At 37.8% G+C, this 19,382-nt stretch overlaps 1 protein-coding gene across 1 annotated transcript in view; it reads right to left on the bottom strand.

Moving 5' to 3' along the window:
* Positions 1–19,382, bottom strand: part of CFAP47 (cilia and flagella associated protein 47) — a 346,829-nt gene that overhangs the window by 217,343 nt on the left and 110,104 nt on the right. Inside the window, 4 exon segments of the mRNA XM_064473493.1 lie at positions 803–891; positions 1,507–1,683; positions 10,021–10,137; positions 10,648–10,782. Coding sequence (XP_064329563.1) covers positions 803–891; positions 1,507–1,683; positions 10,021–10,137; positions 10,648–10,782 — 518 coding nt within the window.

Here is a 19,382-nt window from a genome sequence, read left to right as displayed (position 1 = left end):
AATAAACTCATATGATTCCTATGTAGGAGGCTTATGCCAGAGCACACTCCTGGAGCAGTGAAAACAATCCTCTTAAAGGTGTCTGTACCAAACCTATTCTGCAGATGAAAGAGAAATTTAATTTGCAGCCTATGTAACATGTATATTAAACGGATCAGTAAAACAAGCTAAAGATGTTATGGAAAATGGTTCTTGTAAATAAATGTATGACATGAAGCAATGTTTAGCTCCATAGACTAAAGACAAAATGTGGAGTCAGATCACATAAATAGATTTTAAAGGGGCACAGCACACTCTTTCTTTTGTATTAAGGAAAGCAACATTATTAATTCTGCAGTTTTTACATCTATGATGAATACAGATGAAAAATTAGATTAACTGATAGTGATATGAACCCCAAGGCAAAAGCATGATTTTTTCTTTTGCATGCTTAATAATTTAAACAGCAGGATAAAGCAGATTGGGGAAAATCTAAACAACTATTAATTAACATGGTTTGTTTCTCTTTGGAATTCTGCTGGACCTGAGTCAATCACAAAAATACAAGCAAGGTTCATGAACTCCACTTGATTAAAACTCTAGCTTTAATGCTTACACTGAGACAGAGTTCAATTAAGGCTTATTTATCTTCTTTATTCATTATGATAGCTTCCACTTCATAGTGCTTGTAATGATTTTGATAATGTAAATCCCTATAATTTAACCTCAAGGTTTTACATTCTTAAGGATAAGAAGAAAATTATGGAAAAGAGTTGGTAAAATGGCATGATCATTATAGGTTTGTCTTTCCAGCACTATCTACCTGAATATGCCGGCATTTCTGAAGGGATTAGTAACATTTAGAATAACTTTCTTCAGCTCATAACATGGCGATCTGCATTTTAATATATCCTGAAAAAGAGCAAAAATTTATATCAATATGAAAAAGTTGCAAAATTACATTTATGTATAATACATTTTTTAAAAATGAAAATATTACAAAGAATAGAACCATGTATTCGACCACTGGTGACTACAAAATTAATAATTTAAATGCCAGGCTTTGTTGCCAGTAAAGAATAATTAAAGCCTATTTCTTTTTAAACATGCATTAATTTCACAATATTTTAAGTGTTCTTCAAAATGATAGCACAGGGCCAAGAACCAAGCTACCTCTTCTGCCTTCCCTCTATTTTCTTCTCCTCCATAACCTTCCTTTCTAACATCAGTGTCTATTGCTATGGTATAAAGAGAGTCATGGAAAGAAAAAAAAAAAAAAAAGAGAATCGCATAATAAACACCATCTAAGTTCAGAAGAGGATCTATCCAGATTTGCTCAATGAATGTTTGATAACAAATGATGGAACACATGCCTATCTCTGCTCTTACTATTTCTGGGATATATCTTAAATCTAAAGACTGTCTAAAGTTAGAAAGCACAGATAAACCTAGCAACATCTAACAAAAGCTTGCTGCCCATCTACATGTGACAACTGAAACCATTAGGCTGGACAGACGTATCAACACCTCCGCAATGGAATTTCCAAAAGCATTCATATGCTGAGAGGGCTCCAGATTTATTTTCAGAGCAATTAGTACAAAATTTTTAAATTTATCTAGGATCTAAGTGTGATTTATGTCCTTGGGCATCTTAGATATTCCCCATGGCTTTTCTCTGCATTTACATAGGATAATATTGGTGACCTGAAAATCCATAGGTCAAAGGCTAATGCTGATGGCAACTCACATTTTTATTCTTACCTCAGTTTACTTTTGTTTGATGCAACATACAGATGAACAATATTAATCATACACACATGAACTTACAGCAGGCTCTATATGCTTGACTTCAGATTTCAGAGAGAATGTCAGTGTGGCACCATCTATTCCACCCACAGTCTTTGAGATCATTAGCAACACTGCTTCAGCAGGGCGCAGAAAACGACTAGTGAATTCCACATTTATACTTGTTTGTCTCCTAGGCAAAATAATAATAATAATAATAATACTTTAAATAGGCACAAATTGTAACTCAGAGATGGCTCAGAAATGTCATTTCAGGAGCACAGCACATTTAAGAGTCTGTAAGGTAAGGGGGCTAGAAAAGCAAGTCATTTGTTTCTTCTGAAATATTTTGTTGTTCAATCTTCTGCCTAACAAAAGAACTATATAGATAGGAAAAGAACAATACTCTTTATGACCTCAGCATGTAGTTTAATTTTTCTTCCCACACACACTAGCACAGGAAGTTCTCTTTCCTTATAGTATTACCCTAAGTTAACAACTGATTTACTTTATGCCTCTCTATTTGAATAGGGTTTTGTTGAGTTAAACAGTCAGACACCCTGTTATGCATGTTGTGAGGTAGATCTAGATGTTATTAATCAAATCGTCATTGAAGATTGAGAAAAAAAATAGTAAAAAACCCTTCAGAATAATTAGTAAAGCTGAGTAATTAAGAGGTGGAAAAAACAAAGTTCTCTCATACAAGCAAGAGCTCAAGTCTGATGGGGAACTGGAGAAGGGAAGCCCACATGGAACTAGAGTTTAGACTAGGTAAGAGTTAAGTTTACACTTGATTTGCATTAGTCCTTGAACTAAGCAAGATCAATAAGAAAAGTTTAGTGGCTGAGTCTCGCACTTTCAAGATCTCAAAATCACTCTCTGATTTTGAGATTGATGTCTTAAGATGGCATGAAGGTCAGAAAAATTATATTGTGTAGGATTGTTCTAAAAGCAAAAGAACAGTGGAATCTAAATGCATTCTGCCTTTCTACGCATATGACCAGAGCAGAGAGAGCTTTCTCTAAACAAACAAAAAAACCACCCAACTATATTTTTGGACCTGCAAGTAGAATATCTCAAAATACATCCCAAAAATCCAGCTGACTGGTTTATGCTTTCATTGTAATGTTATTCTATGTAGTTAAAGAAATTTTAAAATTTATCCCCTGACAATCTGTATGAAAGAGATGGCAGAAAGAAAATAACCTACAGGAAATCCTTGAAATTTCTCAATTTACTCAAGCTGATTAAATAATACTTCAAAGGAATTCTTAAAATATAGGAAAAGGTTATATCTGTAAACTGCAGATTTGTTGGTTGTCTTTCTGGAAGAGATAGCAGATACTAAAGTCAAAAGGAAGCCTCTCCCTAACCCAGATCAGCCTTCCCCATTAAACAATTAATATGAACTGTGCAGCCTGAGAGAAAAGAATTAAAACAGAGGGCAGAGGGAAATTATGTGTGATTATGTCTCCTGCCAGCTGGGAATTCTAAAGCAAAGGCAATACACTAACAGCACTGTGTGAAATACGCCTATCACGTATTGTGTGTATATACACTTACATAAGTAAGTGCTAAAGTAGAGGACTTGTAACAGCGATCAGCATACCATGCCTTCAATAGAATCATGTTAATTTACATTTGGTTTACAGCTTCCATAATAACAGCTACTTTTCCAAGTGAACTCAATGCACACATCTCTTCATGTAAATTGAGCAATCACAATGATGGCAGAAGTTCTATAAACATATTTTGATGGGAGTAATGGCAGGATTTGTCCCTGGATGACAGCTGCTGTCGAGGAAACTTTCTGGGAGTTCCTTTACCTCATTCTTATGACGGACTGGGGTGGGGGGCTGGGGGGATGGTGAGGAATATAGATATATATACAGCACATTCTTAAAACTACCTTGGGACCTGAGAACTGCATGGTGATAAATAGAACACCAATATCTTTTAAAAAATTGGGGGAAGATCAGGAGACTAACAGGCCTTTAAGTCTCAAATCTATACCATGGAAGGTAGTAAAAACAATCATAAAGAATAAAAGAATAGGATAAGTATAAATGAAATCTACTATAAACAAGATCCATATAAATGAGATCTAACTGGCAGGAGTCAACATCTGTAAAATGTTATCCTGCCTTACAAACCTGTCGGAGTTCATTAAAGGAGTTCAACAAGAACATGATGAGGGATGATTTAATTCTTCTATTTCTAACGAAGCCCCTTTCTATAGATTTACAAGAAAACTAGCAGACAGGAAAGAAGCAAAGGAAGAAGCAAGGAAAGAAGCAAAGAAACATAATGTAAGAACTAACACTTCTTACTCTGTAGGAAGGCCATTAATGGACTCCTCAAGGGTCTGTGACAACTGGAAAGTAAGGAAGTTTACTGATGTTCTAAGCTGCTCCAGGTTGTAAGGACAAAGATTGACAGTGCAAAGATTGCAGGACCTTATGAGACAACAAAATGACAAGGAAATTCATCATACATAGATGTTAAGAGAGGCAAACAGGGAAAGCAGGTCTGTATTTACATAAAATTATTGCCTCTAAGCCATTATAACTCACCATTGAGAACCTAGGATTTGCAACAGATAGTTTCATGAAAACATCAGCACAGTGCTGGGAAATATCCAGTAAAGCAAATTAAGTGTTAGGAATAATTAGAAAAGGAATGGACAACAACATAGATCACCACTAGGCCACCAGATCCCAACCAAAGGGCTCAAACCTTAATTACTGTTTACACCTCTACCTCAAAAAGGATATAGCAGAATTGAAGAAAGCTCACCAAACCGCGGAAAGGATTACTATAGGTAATCGAATTAACCCAGCATGATATCTAGGCTTAATACCTAGGATAAAGGAGTATGATATTGACCAGAGTACTTGCTAACACCAAAAATCTCATTATCTCAGTTCTGAGAATCAATTATGAAATCCTGTAAGTCCTGCAAAACTCGCTCTTACACCTTTCATGTTCCTGCTGCAGAGATCCCAGATGTTACCATTTTTGACAGTGAAGAGCTGTTAAGCCCCTCAGAGTCTGATGCTCCTAAGTCACCCTGCCATTCAAAATATCCTGGAAAATGCATCCTGGAACTGCAGACTCTCAGAGGAGTATATTGCCTGAGATACCCACTCCCAAAGCCACTTTAAGGATCAAGTTTTAAGGAGTCTACTCTGCTCTTGTCATGAACATGAATAACAGGGAAATGCAGCATATGGAATACTGCCTGATCTTTGCCCTCTGGCTCATGCAACAGCAAAGAAATCTGATTTGAATTGTGAACTGTTGTCTTCTGTGGCAAAGCCAGCATCAGGGGAAACACAAAGTTGCTTAGTTTTCTTCTCTATTCATCTGTGTTGCAGTCAAGATAAATTGAGGGAAAATTCAGCTCATGGAATTGTTCTATAATCTTGTACATTCTTATATTGTTATAACTAGCTCCATCCACACCCGCTTCAGTTGATACACTGTAGGGGTCAAAGATTCCTAATTTCTTTATCACCTCAGCATGTACCATCTTTCAAAAAAGCAAGCAATCAAATTCTTCAGTGTAGGAAAAGAAAGATAAAATGTTGTTTGGAGGGATAAAATTTGCAAAGTGTAAGGCCAACAGAAATCACTAGATAACACAGTCCAAAGTAGTTACACATTGCATCCTTCATATATATCATATAAATCCTTCAGTTGTTTCTGATAACTGCCATTTGGCAGAAGCATTATTCAGAGAAAGCACCCTATTTTATCTGAGGCAGAAGACTAGATTAAATAACTTTCTGAGGTCACTTCCTGTACCATTTTCAATATTCTGTGATTTACAAAACCCCTACAGTTAAAGAATTTGTCAGTCAGATAGAGTTTCTTCCCATCAATAGCTAATCATCTTCAATACTTCCAGGCTGAATTTGTAAAACCCCAGCTTCAAGCTGCTGTTCTTATAAAAAGTTTTGTTCCATATTTATTGCAGTTAAACAGGTCCCTTTCCCAAGAAGGTACTTTTAAATATTGATCAAGTCATCTTCATCATTTCTTTTGTTAAGATACCCAGACTGAGGAACTTATAGGCATGTCTACACCACGTAAGAGAACTTAGAGACCTTTACGTTATTACTGTTGTGAACTGCAAGTCTCTATAGCACAACACAGTGCCCTGGAGAGTGGGAATCTCAGATCAAAGATTAATTACATTATATGCAAGATCTGACACTCAGCTACACTGAGAATGTTCTGATGCACCCCAAAGCCAGAGCAGAATGACAGATTTCCCTGATGTTCAGCTGCTTAGGATTAAAGCCAGTTTTACCTTGGCCAATTGATATAAAATATTCATTCCTGACAGGTATTGGGTGTAGGAGGCAAGGTGTTGGTAGCAGGAGGCTGTAGGGGCAGCCTCTGTGAGAAGAGAGCAGGAGCTGCCCTGCGCAGGACACAGGCAGTTCCAGCTGGCTCTATAATGGACCCACTGTGGGACACAGCTGGGCCCATCAGCCAAGCTGCTGGCACTTCTGTGAAAGCATACTCAAGAAAGGGCAAAAACGTCACAAAGGCAGAGGAGCAAGGTAAAAGAGTAAGAAACAGCAGTGGGAACATCAAGGGCAGAGAAGGAAAGGGAGAGGAGGTACTCCAGCTGCCAGAGCAGGTATTTCCCTGCAGAATATGGAGAGGACCACACCAGAGCAGATATCCATACTGCAGGCCTGCAGGCCATGGAGGGTCCCATGCCAGAGCAGCTGGATATTTCCTGAAGGAATTGTGATCCATGGATAGCCCATGCTGGATCAAATTTTTCCTGAAGGATTCCAGCCCATGGGAGGACTCACAGAGCAGGAGAAAAGCATGAGGAGGAAGGAGAAGCAGAGAGGAATTGTTATGAAGTGACTGCATTACCCCCTGCGCCATTCAGGGTGGCAGGGGGAGAAGGCAGAGGACTCTGGAATGTGGGAGCAAAGTCAAGTCTGGGAGAAGAGGGTGGGGAAGAGATGAGGTGATGGTTTAATTTTTATCTTCGTTTCTCACTACAAAGGTCTATTTCAACTGAAAAAGAATTAAAACAATTTCCCCTAACTCAAGCCTGATTCACCTGTGATGGTCACTGGTAAGCAGTCTCTCCATCTGTCTCAACCCACAAACATTTTTAGCAATTTTTTTCCTCCCTGTCATGTTGAGGAGAGGGTGTGAGAGTGTGTCTGGGTGGATGTCTGGCAGCTGGCCAAGTTTAATCCACCACAGCCATTTATGAGCTTCTCCAGCTAGTAGTGGACCACAGTATACATTGTCATGCCTCTCTGAAAATACAGACATATATTGCATATTTCTGTCACTTTGCTATTATTAGTTTAAAATCACTGGCATCTTATCTAATGCTGCATCATGGATCCTAATATATTTAAGTAACTCCTTTTCATTACCCTTTGTCTTTCTGCACAAATTTTTCCCTGATATGTTTAGCTTATCAGTTTCCTGCAGTTCATCTCCCCTGGGGAGTAAACGCAGTTCTTTCAGACTGGGCCTTCATCTCCAGAACCCTGTATGCTAAGCGTGCTCACCCAGCAAGTCCAACAGGAGTAGTTAGTCACACTTACTCCTCATTAGTGATTATAATGACCCACAGTCATCTTAAATCCAATTATAGCTACTTCCAAATATAGGAATATATATATTTGTCAGATAATGGGAGGCAAGTTTCTATGCATGACATGTCTTACTTAAGGTCTTCTGGCTCTCCAACCAGAAGACTGACAAGTTTCAGTTTCTTTAGCCTCCCTATCAAGGCTATGGTTCATCTTGTCAGCTGTAGTTGCCTGAACTCTCATGAGTGAACGTTCTCTGAACTGCTAATATTTCCCTTGACCTTCTACCCTGAAACTTTGGCAAAGCAAGCTTTACAATTTGACTGGAGCCCTGCAGCAGGTCTTCACAAGGCAATAGCTGCTATTTTTAACTGCTTCTTGCTTACTAGTTTATCTAAAGTACCTGGTTTTTCAGGGGTAAAAAAGCTGGCTGGTATCAAGCTAGCTCGCACTGAAAGATGAACTAGTGGTGAAGGCATATCCATATTTTTATACAGAATCCATAAATTCACAGGGACAGGTTTCAGTTCAGGGGAACAAGGATGCAGACATATCTGACCTTAAGTTCTCTGAACCGTTATAGATACTCAAAAAGCTTTTTAAAGTATAACTCCTGTTTTTAAACTAGAACTCATCTTCTCTCATATACCAAGTAGGCTTAGTGATTTTAACACATTGATTCATCTGCCTCCAGTCCCATATTTATGGATTATTTACTTCTAAAAGTAGAACAAGTAACTTTAATGTGAAGTGCCTCTTTCTAGCTATTTTAACATCTTTTATTCGTAAACAGGTTATACTCAGTGATGCTAACGTTCCTGTCAAAAAATAACTCCATTAAGTTTTACTAATACCTCACATCACATTTCTTACTGAATACACTGAAAACCCACCCTCACTTTTCATTCAGGCCATAAATAAATTTCTTTTTTTCTAAAAGTCTGTTATAAGTCCACCTCATTTCTGAAGGCATTCTTTCCAAAGAAAGCAGAACTATCTGTCCTATAAATCCTCTGCCATTTTTCTTGACTTTATACAACTGAATATCAAGCAGCACTAATAGCAATAAGCCTACACATAATCAGTTAAACAGAGGTATTGGTTTATTATTCATATTACTATCACTTCCAAACCCACCTATGATATTATGATCTAATATAAAGCACCTACAAGACTCCCACCATCCCACCGATGCTTGGAGTTCTCAAACATATTAAGAAATATTAAGAAATCTGTTAATTACAAAGAACCTATTTTTCATTTAGTGACCAAGATTACAAGTTAGCTTACATTATGATAAACTCTGCAGAGGTCACCAGTGGATGACTGACATTTCCACAACCTTTTATTTCCATGCATTTTTTCAAATACTTGTTGCTATATATAATGTCAAGCAGCTTAATGACAAGGTTGTACACATTCATTTGTGTCTTGGTTTTTGGGAGGTTTTTTAAAGGTGAAGTAGAAAACAGCCATGGTATTGACCTTTCAGAGAAACACATGATGTTTTCAAGGATTACATTTTTATGTTAATTCTTATTCGAAGTAATTGCAAAGAAAATGGAATGAAATCAGCCTCAGAGCTTACTGAAAACATAGCATTACTTGCTGTCCTTCTTGCATATATTTACAATAGGCACATCACTTAATACTGAAATATTGATCATCCTTAAAGAGCATTGTATTTATGTTGAGTCTTCTTGAATTTGGCAATGTATATTTGATATTTTTCTTCTTCTTCACAGGTTATTTTTCAAACAAATGTTGACCTTTGTTTGCCTTTTTACAATCTCTAATCCATTTTATCTGCAAAAGAACATCTTGAATAGACTGGCAGTCTAAACTTAAAAACTCTTAACTGACAGCTAGAGTCACTGCTACATCCCTCTTGTCTTCACTAGTTAAACAGGGACTAGTGAAATTCCTGTATCTAGTCATAAAGCTACATAGCACTTAGTGAACAAAAAGAAAAAGATGGTGCTATACCATGAGTATTTCTGCTACCAAAAAAGTTAAGAACCTAAAGTTGCCCCAAAATTAAATCTCTCTTTCAAAAAAAGAATCTTTAGATGGCTTTCAGAAATGTAAAATAGAAAAATAACCACACTGCAGCTGCAACAGTTTCTGTCTTGGTGAGGAAGGAGGATGGGGGCAAAAAGAAGCAGTCTAACACTGTTATCAAACCTGTGTCATGGTCTTTTAAGTTTCCAGCCATGCTTCAATTAATAAGAAACAAATCCTGAAATCTTACAAGAAAGATTTTTTACCTGCCCATGATTCTACAATGCACTGATGTAAAAAATGTGAATCAAGTTCAGAGGAGGTATTTCAACTTCAGTTGAGAAAAAAAAAAATATAAGAACAGCAGATCCACACTGAAAATCAAAGCTTTCAATACATTAGGACAAAAACATTTATTGGACACATATGACTCCTCTAATGATCTGAAGGCTTGTATTCTGCTCTCAAAGATCTATTGAGCTAAACTGCAAGTATCGCACTGATAAATTACTCTAGATTAGTTATAGGTTAAGGACAAAAAGCCTTATCTTTATACTGACTAATTTTGCCCTGTTTGTAGTTGAACATATTTCTAGTGTTCCATCACTATTAAATTCATAGGTTTCTATTTCCATACTCCTAAACTTATTAGTAACACTAAAAAATCCATTACTTACTTAGGGGCAATAGTTACAGTGTTTCCTTTAGGTAATGAGAAATCATCAGCATCTCTTCCTACAAGAATAGCGTTGTACATCAAAGTTTTACTGCTTGGGTTTTTCAGACGCACCTATATCACAACAACAACAACAACATCAGCCCATTTTTATTCGATTTTTAGAGTATAAAAGGTGTGTTCTGCAGCTAAGTTCCAAAATACAAACTAAGGATATCAGAAAATAAGGTAGTATTTCAAATAACTAGGTAGATGATTTTTCTTCCTAAGGGGTATAGACTGCCCACAGACTATATAACCTCGGTTTTTCTGAGTATTTTTTTTTTGCAGTGTACACTGAACTCCTATGCCTGTTAATTTCTTATTCTTCTCTATCTTTGATCTCAGATTTGTTAGACTGTGCAGATTTTTGCTGTGCTTACAAGCATAGGGAAAAAAACAGCAGCAGAAGTCAGGAAAAAGAGAAAAAGAAGAAGGTGCATGCTTCCATCTTCTATATTTAACAGCCAAATGACATAACACCCATTAATTCTTTGGTGTAGTATAGAGATAATATAAACACAGATATACATACAGTGTTTTAACTTTGTACTGCTACAAACCTAAATTCAATGGTATCGGTACCTGTTTAACAACAGTTGCATGGAGAGCACCTGTAAATTCTATAGTCTTCTTGGGTAAGTAGTGAGGGAGACTTTCATATAGGTAGACACATAGAATAAGCATCATGACTGGGTTTGGATCACAGATGTCAGTGGCCTAATATTGAAAAAAAAAAGAAAAAAATAACCAGATATTCAGTTAAAATTTTGCCTGTATAGTTTAGAGGTATGAGGATGAAGAACAAAAAAGTTTAAGGTAATTCTTATTATACAAATATTTTCAACCTAACTTTTAACAACTGGATCAGGCCCATAGCTAAGATGAATGAGAGTCTTGTCAATGCACAAAAAATACAATTCTTGAGGACCACTGACATGCTCTGGTAATAAACCTAGGCCAAAAGGCAATACAACACTGTGAAAAAGTAAATATATATTCCAAAGAACAGAATACAACAGTCAATCTATCTTAAAATTTTGCAGAAAGGGCCTTGTTTCTCTAGTTAGCTCCTCATACAGGTACAGCAAAAAGCAGTTTCATGAATGTCCCTTGTCAGAACACAAAATCAGCTGAAATGACATTGAACAAGGATCCACAAGATCTAAATGCTTATGGATCTCCTTGGAGTATTAGAGACTGGGTATCCCACTATTCTGCCTCTGTCGACAGAGCAGTTGCTTGAGTAAAGAGTGTAAGAAATTGGGCAAATATAAAGTGGTCTTTCATTGATATAATTTGCCAGCTTCTGGAAAATAGTGTCTTAAGTATTTATGGATTATTGTTAAACACTTCTCTGTCATTATTTTAAATTCTTCTCTATTTCATTCTTTACATACAGAAATAAGCCTGACTGTCATTAACAGTTTATGAATTCTTGTTAATTAGAAATTGCTTTTGTGTTTTCTTCCTCTTCTGATGTTATTAAAATGCAATACTGGCTGAAATCTATTGCTTAAAACACAGGTCCATAAAAAGCAGCTGAGATTTAAGTCCTAAAGCAGGAGCTCTAAGAAAGCAAAATGATGCATCACTGAGCACAAGTACAAATAGCTCCACCCTCAGACAGCTTCTACTTGATGACTGATGGATCAACACCTGACGAAGGTTTTCTTCAGCTAGAAAAAGCTTCATTTGGACATAATAATTTTGTGAGGAGAAAGGGTATAAAGGGCAAACACTTGAAACTCTAGTGGAGCCACCTTCTTCCAACACAATGTAAAAAACCTCAGTAGCTTAAAGCAAATATTCCATGTAGAAAAAACTTTATACAAAATAAGAACCTAAGAGCAGCCTATCAGCTCAAACCATGGGCCAAAAGGGCACCACAAGCTGATGCCCAAATGAAAACGATTATATGGTAAGTACACATATACTTGAGTGTTTTCCCAAGCTCAAGCACGAGACTTCCTGAACAACATATGATTTCTGTCTATTTTCTGTTACTTACAGCTGTCACGTAGAGGCCATCCAGGGCCCATCGCACCTCCCAGCCAGGAGCAGAACAGCTATGGGGTACTGGGGCAGCCCCAGCCATGGCCATCAGGCACTTCCCCAGGGACCAGGACAGGCCAAGGCTGGGATAAGGGCCTATGGGTGGGCCCAGCTCAGCAACACCCATGGCGGGGCAGGGCTGTGGGGAGCTGGAGATCAGCCCTGCTGCAGCATCACTGGGGCAGGGGCTGATGGCCCCGGGGGGGCTGATGTGGGATCCTGCGCTCTGGGCAGGTGGGGGGAGCCCTGAGGAGCTGGGCAGGAGCAGGCAGGGCTGGGGGTACCCTCAGGGCCTTGACAGTAGTTAAGTCTGAAGAGCATTCAACCTACATTGTCTGATAACTCTACTATAGACATTTCAGAATATTGTATTTTTAACAAGGCTCCATCTCCCTGGTTGAAAGGAAACCAGAAGGAGCTGTAACCCTGAATAAACTCCTAATGTCTGCTTTAGGAAGAGGAACTTCTCCTTCATACCCTAAAGCCTTGCAGGACAGGGTAGGAAGGAAAAAAAGAGGGAGAGAATCTGAGTACTGGAGAAGATGGCAAGGATTGCCTCATGAACTAAAAGCTGAGAAGGAATGCAGCCTCTTCTCAAAGGATAAACATTATTTAAGGAAAGATGAGTTAGTTACTGAAAGCTTCACAGACTTTTTACTGACTACAGCTCAGCCCTAATTAAAGTAAATGCCTGTAGTCCTGTAAATTAAATGCCTGTAGTCCTGTGTGAATGTGTTCTGTGCACTTTGTACTATAAGGTTTACGAATTTTCGTTTGGTTTGGTACAACAGGAAAGAGAAACCTGTCAGGATATATTAGAACAGACAAGCCATACCATATTTTTACCTATATATATATTACATTCATTCTTGCATTACATCTCTCTAGGTAACCTCCAAGTTTTCTTAATTTCCTTTCTGTTTTAATAAGTCAGAGACAGGTAGGAGATTCCATAGAAAAGGCAGAACTGGAGCTCCCCTGGTGGCAAATCCATTGTCTTCATGGAGCACAAAGGCAGGAAGAGTTCCTGACTGCTTCCTCCCTCTTTTCTTGCTCTGTGCCCAGACAAGCATCGCATCCTGCTCCCAGCAGTTCTAGCACAACTCCTTCTCTAACCTTCCAAGAGAGCAGGTACATCACTGGGCACTGATCTGAAGTTTCCCTGTCATTCTCCATCGTCTCCTAGATAATGCTTGTCCTCATATTCTTAAGATTCATACCATATACTCTTTATGCACTGATGTAATCATATGCTTCATCTGGTATTTCTATTTATTTCCATCACCACTGTTTTTTAAGGTTGGAATTTTAGGATGCTCTTACTATGCAAAGTAAAAAAGCTTCTTCCCTGCCAAAACCTTTAAACATGAACTCTGAAAAAATATTCGGATGTTTTCCATTCATTTATCTCAGTAATAGCTATTGAATATTAACAAGTATTTGTAGAAGTCATTCCAATATAGCTGTGGTTTTACACCTCTACTGTTCATCTTTCCTACATTTTCATCTTCATTTAAGATAGCAAAAATGCCAGAGCAGATTATCAGTTGAAGTCTTTCTCTTGCCACCTACTTCTACTCATTTCCACTTAGATCAGAACTTATTCCCTCAGAAAACATTATTCTGTTTTGTCCTGTGCTGAATTCATAAAACTGCATTTGTGACATTAATCTATTAGTCTAGGAACTAATTTTAAAAAAATAAAAATCAGTGTATTTCATACTCAGCAGAAAATTCACGTAGTCTATATATATTATTTGCTCTAAAAACTTCTGTGTTAGCAAACAGTAGCAATTAATAAAGTTTAAGAGATTTATGCCTTAAACTATTTCCACAACAAAGTTTCTCAAAAATATAAAAAAACCTCTCACATTTCTTGGAGAGTTGGGTGCTTGCTTGATATCTCTTTCTTTGTGCTCTAATATTGCCTAGCTAAAGAAAATACCGAAGCTGATGAACTGGATAAAATATTAGGCTTCAAATTCTAAATATTCCAAGGTAGGAATATAACAAAACTGGACAAGAAATTCAAGGGCTAGTAGTTTGGTTCTGTTGCAGAAACAAAGTTATTTAACTGTTACAACACCATAATCTCTGGACTGTTAATTCCATAACCAACTCTTCATGTTTTCAATCACTTGTATATTACTAAAGCCTGGTCTTTAGCATTGCTGGTACTATTGCTCAGAAAGCAGTTTGTAACTGCTTACAAATAATGCCTCTTGATTTTATGAAAATAAGTTTATAACTTACTGCAAAAATTAAATGGCACTAACTGCCTCTAAGTCATTCCATGATATTTAGAAAATGCTGGCAGTTCTGTTTTATTAGCATAGCAGTGTAGTGGACTGATACTTAGAATAGAATGTATGACAAACAAATATTAATCGATCTAGCTGGAAAAGGAAAAGTAAAAACAAACCAGAGTGCTTTAAATCCAAAATAATCACAGTAACTATAAGCCAAAGTTCAGACTGACAGAAAAGAGGAGCGAAAAAATTTATTAAAAGATATCAGGAAGCAGTAGATCACTGAACCACTTCTTGTGGCAGTAACTCTCCAGTTTTCTGAACATGTAATTATTAGTCTACCAATGTAATGAAGCAAACTATTCAACAGATGCAAAAAGCATGCAAGACGGCTTTCCCCACTACAAAGCCTACACAGCAATGATGAAAAAAGACACCCTATGCCAAAGAACAGCTTCTAGCAGGACACAAATAACTGAAAAATAGAAAAACCTTGCAATCAGCAGGCATGAAGTGTTACCTAGGGAACCAATTTAAACCAACAATTGAAAATGACTATTGAAAATCATGGCAAAAATATTAAACAAATGGAAGGTAATAAAAATACTATATTAAATTTCAGAAACAGAAAGCTATGCATTAATCTTTATTAGTTATTTTTAGATTTGCAAGGCTTAAACATTGAACTTAAAAGGTACACATATGGGAAACAATGTTGTTTGTGAACAAAAGGTAGTTCCTAAGTTTATATAGGCTTTGCTTGTACAGCAGCCAAATTTCCAATAAGCTGGAAGTCAATGTGAGAACAGAACACTCAGCAACTATGGAAAAAAGGATCAAGTAGTCATTTTGGTGTCTAAGTAAAGCTTAGAAGTCTATATTTGTGTATGTTTGTAATGTATACACATGTCAATAACCTTTTTACAAGACTGCATCCATCCCAGATGTGTCCAGTTTCTCTTTAGAAATAACCCAGGTGAGACCATTATCAGGTCTGAGTAATTTTCAGTTGCTCTGATGAAAATAAAAAGCACCACTGATTTTGAAACATACATTTCCTTTCTTACATTTCCACAATATGTTTATGGGATGATGGTTTTCTTGGACAAAGCGTCCATAGAAATGCTTTGACTGTCTTCCTTCATCTGCCTCTGTATGTGTGTGTTTCCAGAGCAAAACCAGTACAAGGTACAACACTTAATTCGAGGTTTTAGCTAACAAGTTCCATCCCTTTGTTTTCTCGTCTTTCTCCCACCCCTTGCTGTAATCCATTATGAGTAAGGGAGTCACTCCTTTTGTGGTTAATGATGTGACATTGAAGTCAACGGAGAAATTGTTGTGTGATGAGTGAAACAGAAAAAATGACAGCCAGTACAAAACAAAAAGGGTGTAAGACTGTCCATGTTAGGCTACAGAATCATAGATCACAAAATGGTTTGGGTTGGAGGGGAACTTAAAGACCATCTAGTCCCAACTCCCCTGCCATGGGCAGGCACAGCTTCCATTAGATCAGGCTGCTCAAAGCCCCATCCAGCCTGGCCTTGAACAATTCCATGGAGGGGGCATCTACAACCTCTCTGGGCAGCCTGTTCCAGTGTCTCCCCACACACAGAGTAAAGAATTTCTTCCTAATATCTAATCTAAATCTACCCCCTTTAAATTTAAAACCATTATCTGTCACCCTATGCCTACACTCCCTGATAAAGAGTCCCTTCCCGTTTTTCCTGTAGGCCCCCTTTAAGTACTGCGAGGCTGCTATAAGATCTCCCCAGAGCCCTCTCTTCTTCAGGCTAAGTAACCCCAACTCCCTCACAGGGGAGAGTCCTCACAGGGGAAGTGCTCCAGCCCCCAGATCTTCTTTGTGGCCCTCCTCTGGACCTGCTCAAGCAGGTTCATGTCCTTCTTATGCTGGGGACCCCAGAGCCAATGCAGCGCTCCAGGTGGGGTCTCACAAGAGCCGAACAGAGGAGCAGAATCACCTCCCCTAACCTGCTGGCCACACTTCTGTTGATGCAGCCCAGCATGCGACTGTCTTTCTGGGCTGTAAGCACACATTGCCAGCTCATATTCAGTTTTTCATCTGCTAGTACCCCCAATTTTTTCTCCTCAGGGCTGCCCTCAATCCGCTCATTGCCCAGCCTGCATCCATGTTTGGGATTGCCGCCACCCAGCAGCAGAACCTTGCATTTGACCTTGTTGAACTCCATGAGGTTTGCACAGGCCCACCTCTCTAGCCTGTCGAGGTCCCTCTGGATGGCATCCCTTCCCTCTGGAGTATCAGCCACACCACTCAGCTTGGTGTCATCCACAGACTTGCTGAGGGTGCATCAATTCCACTGTCTACGTCCCTGACAAAGACATTAAATAATACTGGGCCCAGTATGCACCCCTGAGGGACACTACTCATCACTGGTGTCCACCTGGGCATTGAGCCATTCACTGCAAGTCTTTGAGTGCAATCATCCAGCCAACTCCTTATCCACTGAGTGGTCCGCCCATCAAAGCCATGTCTTTCCATTTTAGAGACAAGGATGTTGTGTGGGACAATATCAAATGCTTTGCACAATATTATCAATAAAGCTGAATGACAGGCAAATATTCTTTATCTAATGCTCTGATTTATCAGGCTTACAGATCAAAGCAAATAGTTGTTGCATCCACTTTTATAAGGATGCTTAGGAAGATTCAGTCCTTTGCAACTCTTTTCAAGTGGTTTTCCCAGAATACCCTAGGGAAGATATATATGAGAAGACAATAGCTACTCTAACAAATAAAAGTTATTTAATTTTTCCTCTCTTCTGTTTTCTGAGTTTAAGACTGCACATCAATATTAGATTCCTATCTCAGGCAAACCAAGGCATTTGCATTTACATTATAGATTGGTAGACAGATACAGAGTTCTATCTGTGCATTTACAAATTTTAGTCAAATAACTAAGAATAAAAAAATAAATCTTTTTCCTTAAAGTTACTTTTGTCAAGAAATTGTCATGTTTACCAAGTTAATAGCTCCTTACTAACGTACAGGAAACTGAAGACAAAAAAGTGTAATCTTCTTTACAGATGATTGTAATAAAACTATGACTACAAAATTAAGTGACAGCCAGGAAGTTACCTTCCTAAGTGCATGCAATAATCTTTAGGCTACCTCAAGGAAAAAAACTTACTTATAATGGAAATTTAAAAAATTCTATGTTACCGCATTTCTTTCTTCTTCTCCATTAGCTGCTGACAGCATCTTCTTTCTCTCTTCCATTTCAGACTCAAGTCCTAGGGTTACCTTCTACCCCCCTTTCTTGCTCATATGGCCATGTTATTGCGCAGTTTCACTGCTTTCTACTTCACATCAATGCTGAATTCCTCCCTTCAGTTCAACAGAACAGCCACATCCATTTTCAGCCTCTTAACACTCTGACTTTACCCACAACATCTTCTAAAGCTTGTTTGAAAATATCCTCCCTTTTACTTGGTATCAATATGCATGTCAATATTGTTGGCCCCAATTTTAAATCAGTTAGTAGCAAATTGAGTTCTTCTTCTGGATATTCCCAATCACTGCCTCGTCTCTCCTAATCTATCCTTGTCATGTACCTTCCCTCCATATCACTGTTATCCACCATGCTTTCTTGCAATACTTTGTTTTGGGCTTTCAATTGGATCTTCTTCAAATCAAAGCATTTTAGAATTTAGAAATATCAAACACAAAGAAAAAATACATAGAAAGACACCGTTAATACTCCAGGATTGAACTGTCAGTCACGATTAGAAAGTGGAAACAAAGAATTTCTCGCCCCAAGTACTCCATTTTAAGCCTATATCTTAATCCTTAAGAGGATTTAAAAGCCTTGAACTCCATTAGAGGTGTCATTTAATCTTGCAGCTGAAGTCTTCCAGACAGTTAAACTTCTTTGTTATTACAGAATCTTAGATTTTTAAAGTGATTGAAAGTGCCATCTATTCCAAACCTAATACGTGTCTTAGCTTGTGTGGTCACAACCATTCTTGCATTAATTAATGCAAAGCTGTCCTGAGAGTTCAGAAGCAGCAACTGCCTGACAGTCAAGAACTTTGCCAATATTGTTGGAACATTTTAGCTTGCTAAATTTAAGGGACAAGACTGTCAGAAAAATCACAAATTAGGACAGTTCAGCAATAGAATTAATGTGTTTTGCTGCTTTTATTGCTGAAGAACAAGAAGCTTAAGAAATTTCTACATTAGTCTTAGAAAAGCATATATGAATTCCAATAAATCTATGTAAAAAGTACCCTTTACCGTCTCTCTTTTTTTCTTTTTACTTTCCACAATATTTTGTTTGTAGAACATGCCTTAGCTAGAATTAAAATACAGACCTCAAAGATCCAAGATCTGTTCCTTTTTCTGGTGTTGACTGATTATCTAGCTTTGTTTAAACTCCTAGTTTGTATGGAGATGGACTTTGCCATCTATGAAAACAGCAATACCTCAAAAATATGCTGAACTAATAATGCTGTGGTATTGTAGATATTGTACTCTTAAAAAACACTAAGTGTATTAGGGAGAATGTCCTGGAGTTCTGCTTCCACCTTTAATGTGGTTAACTCCTTTTGCATATCTGGCATCCAGCCTCTGCCTTCATGTGCTGAACTGCCTTTTTCTTATTAAAAGCTGAGGCAAAATACATCTTCATTTTGAGGATTATACCTAGATTATCTTTTTACGCTTCCTGTCAGTCACAAGTATACAAAACAATAGATTTTCTTGGTTTAGCCTGTCATAGCAAAGCCATTTATAACTGCATATCTGTATCAGGATGTGGGAGCAAGACAGTAGCTGATACAACTGAATATAGCAGAGTTAATTTTTCCCTGTAATCATAATGCAATTGAATTAAAAGGGAAGTAAAAAGTCATAACTGAGCTTCCTTTCAGACCACTTTCTTCACACCACACCTCTAGCTCTGACTCCTAATACTATTAATTCCTTTGGAAAGTTTTTTCATACACTGACAAATACTATGCCTATTCTGCTGTATCCTCT

This window comes from Phalacrocorax carbo, chromosome 1, assembly GCF_963921805.1.
Source record: "Phalacrocorax carbo chromosome 1, bPhaCar2.1, whole genome shotgun sequence".
NCBI lineage: Eukaryota > Metazoa > Chordata > Aves > Suliformes > Phalacrocoracidae > Phalacrocorax > Phalacrocorax carbo.
Note: the sequence above shows the minus strand (reverse complement) of the source record. Positions and strands in the feature narration are given on the sequence as shown.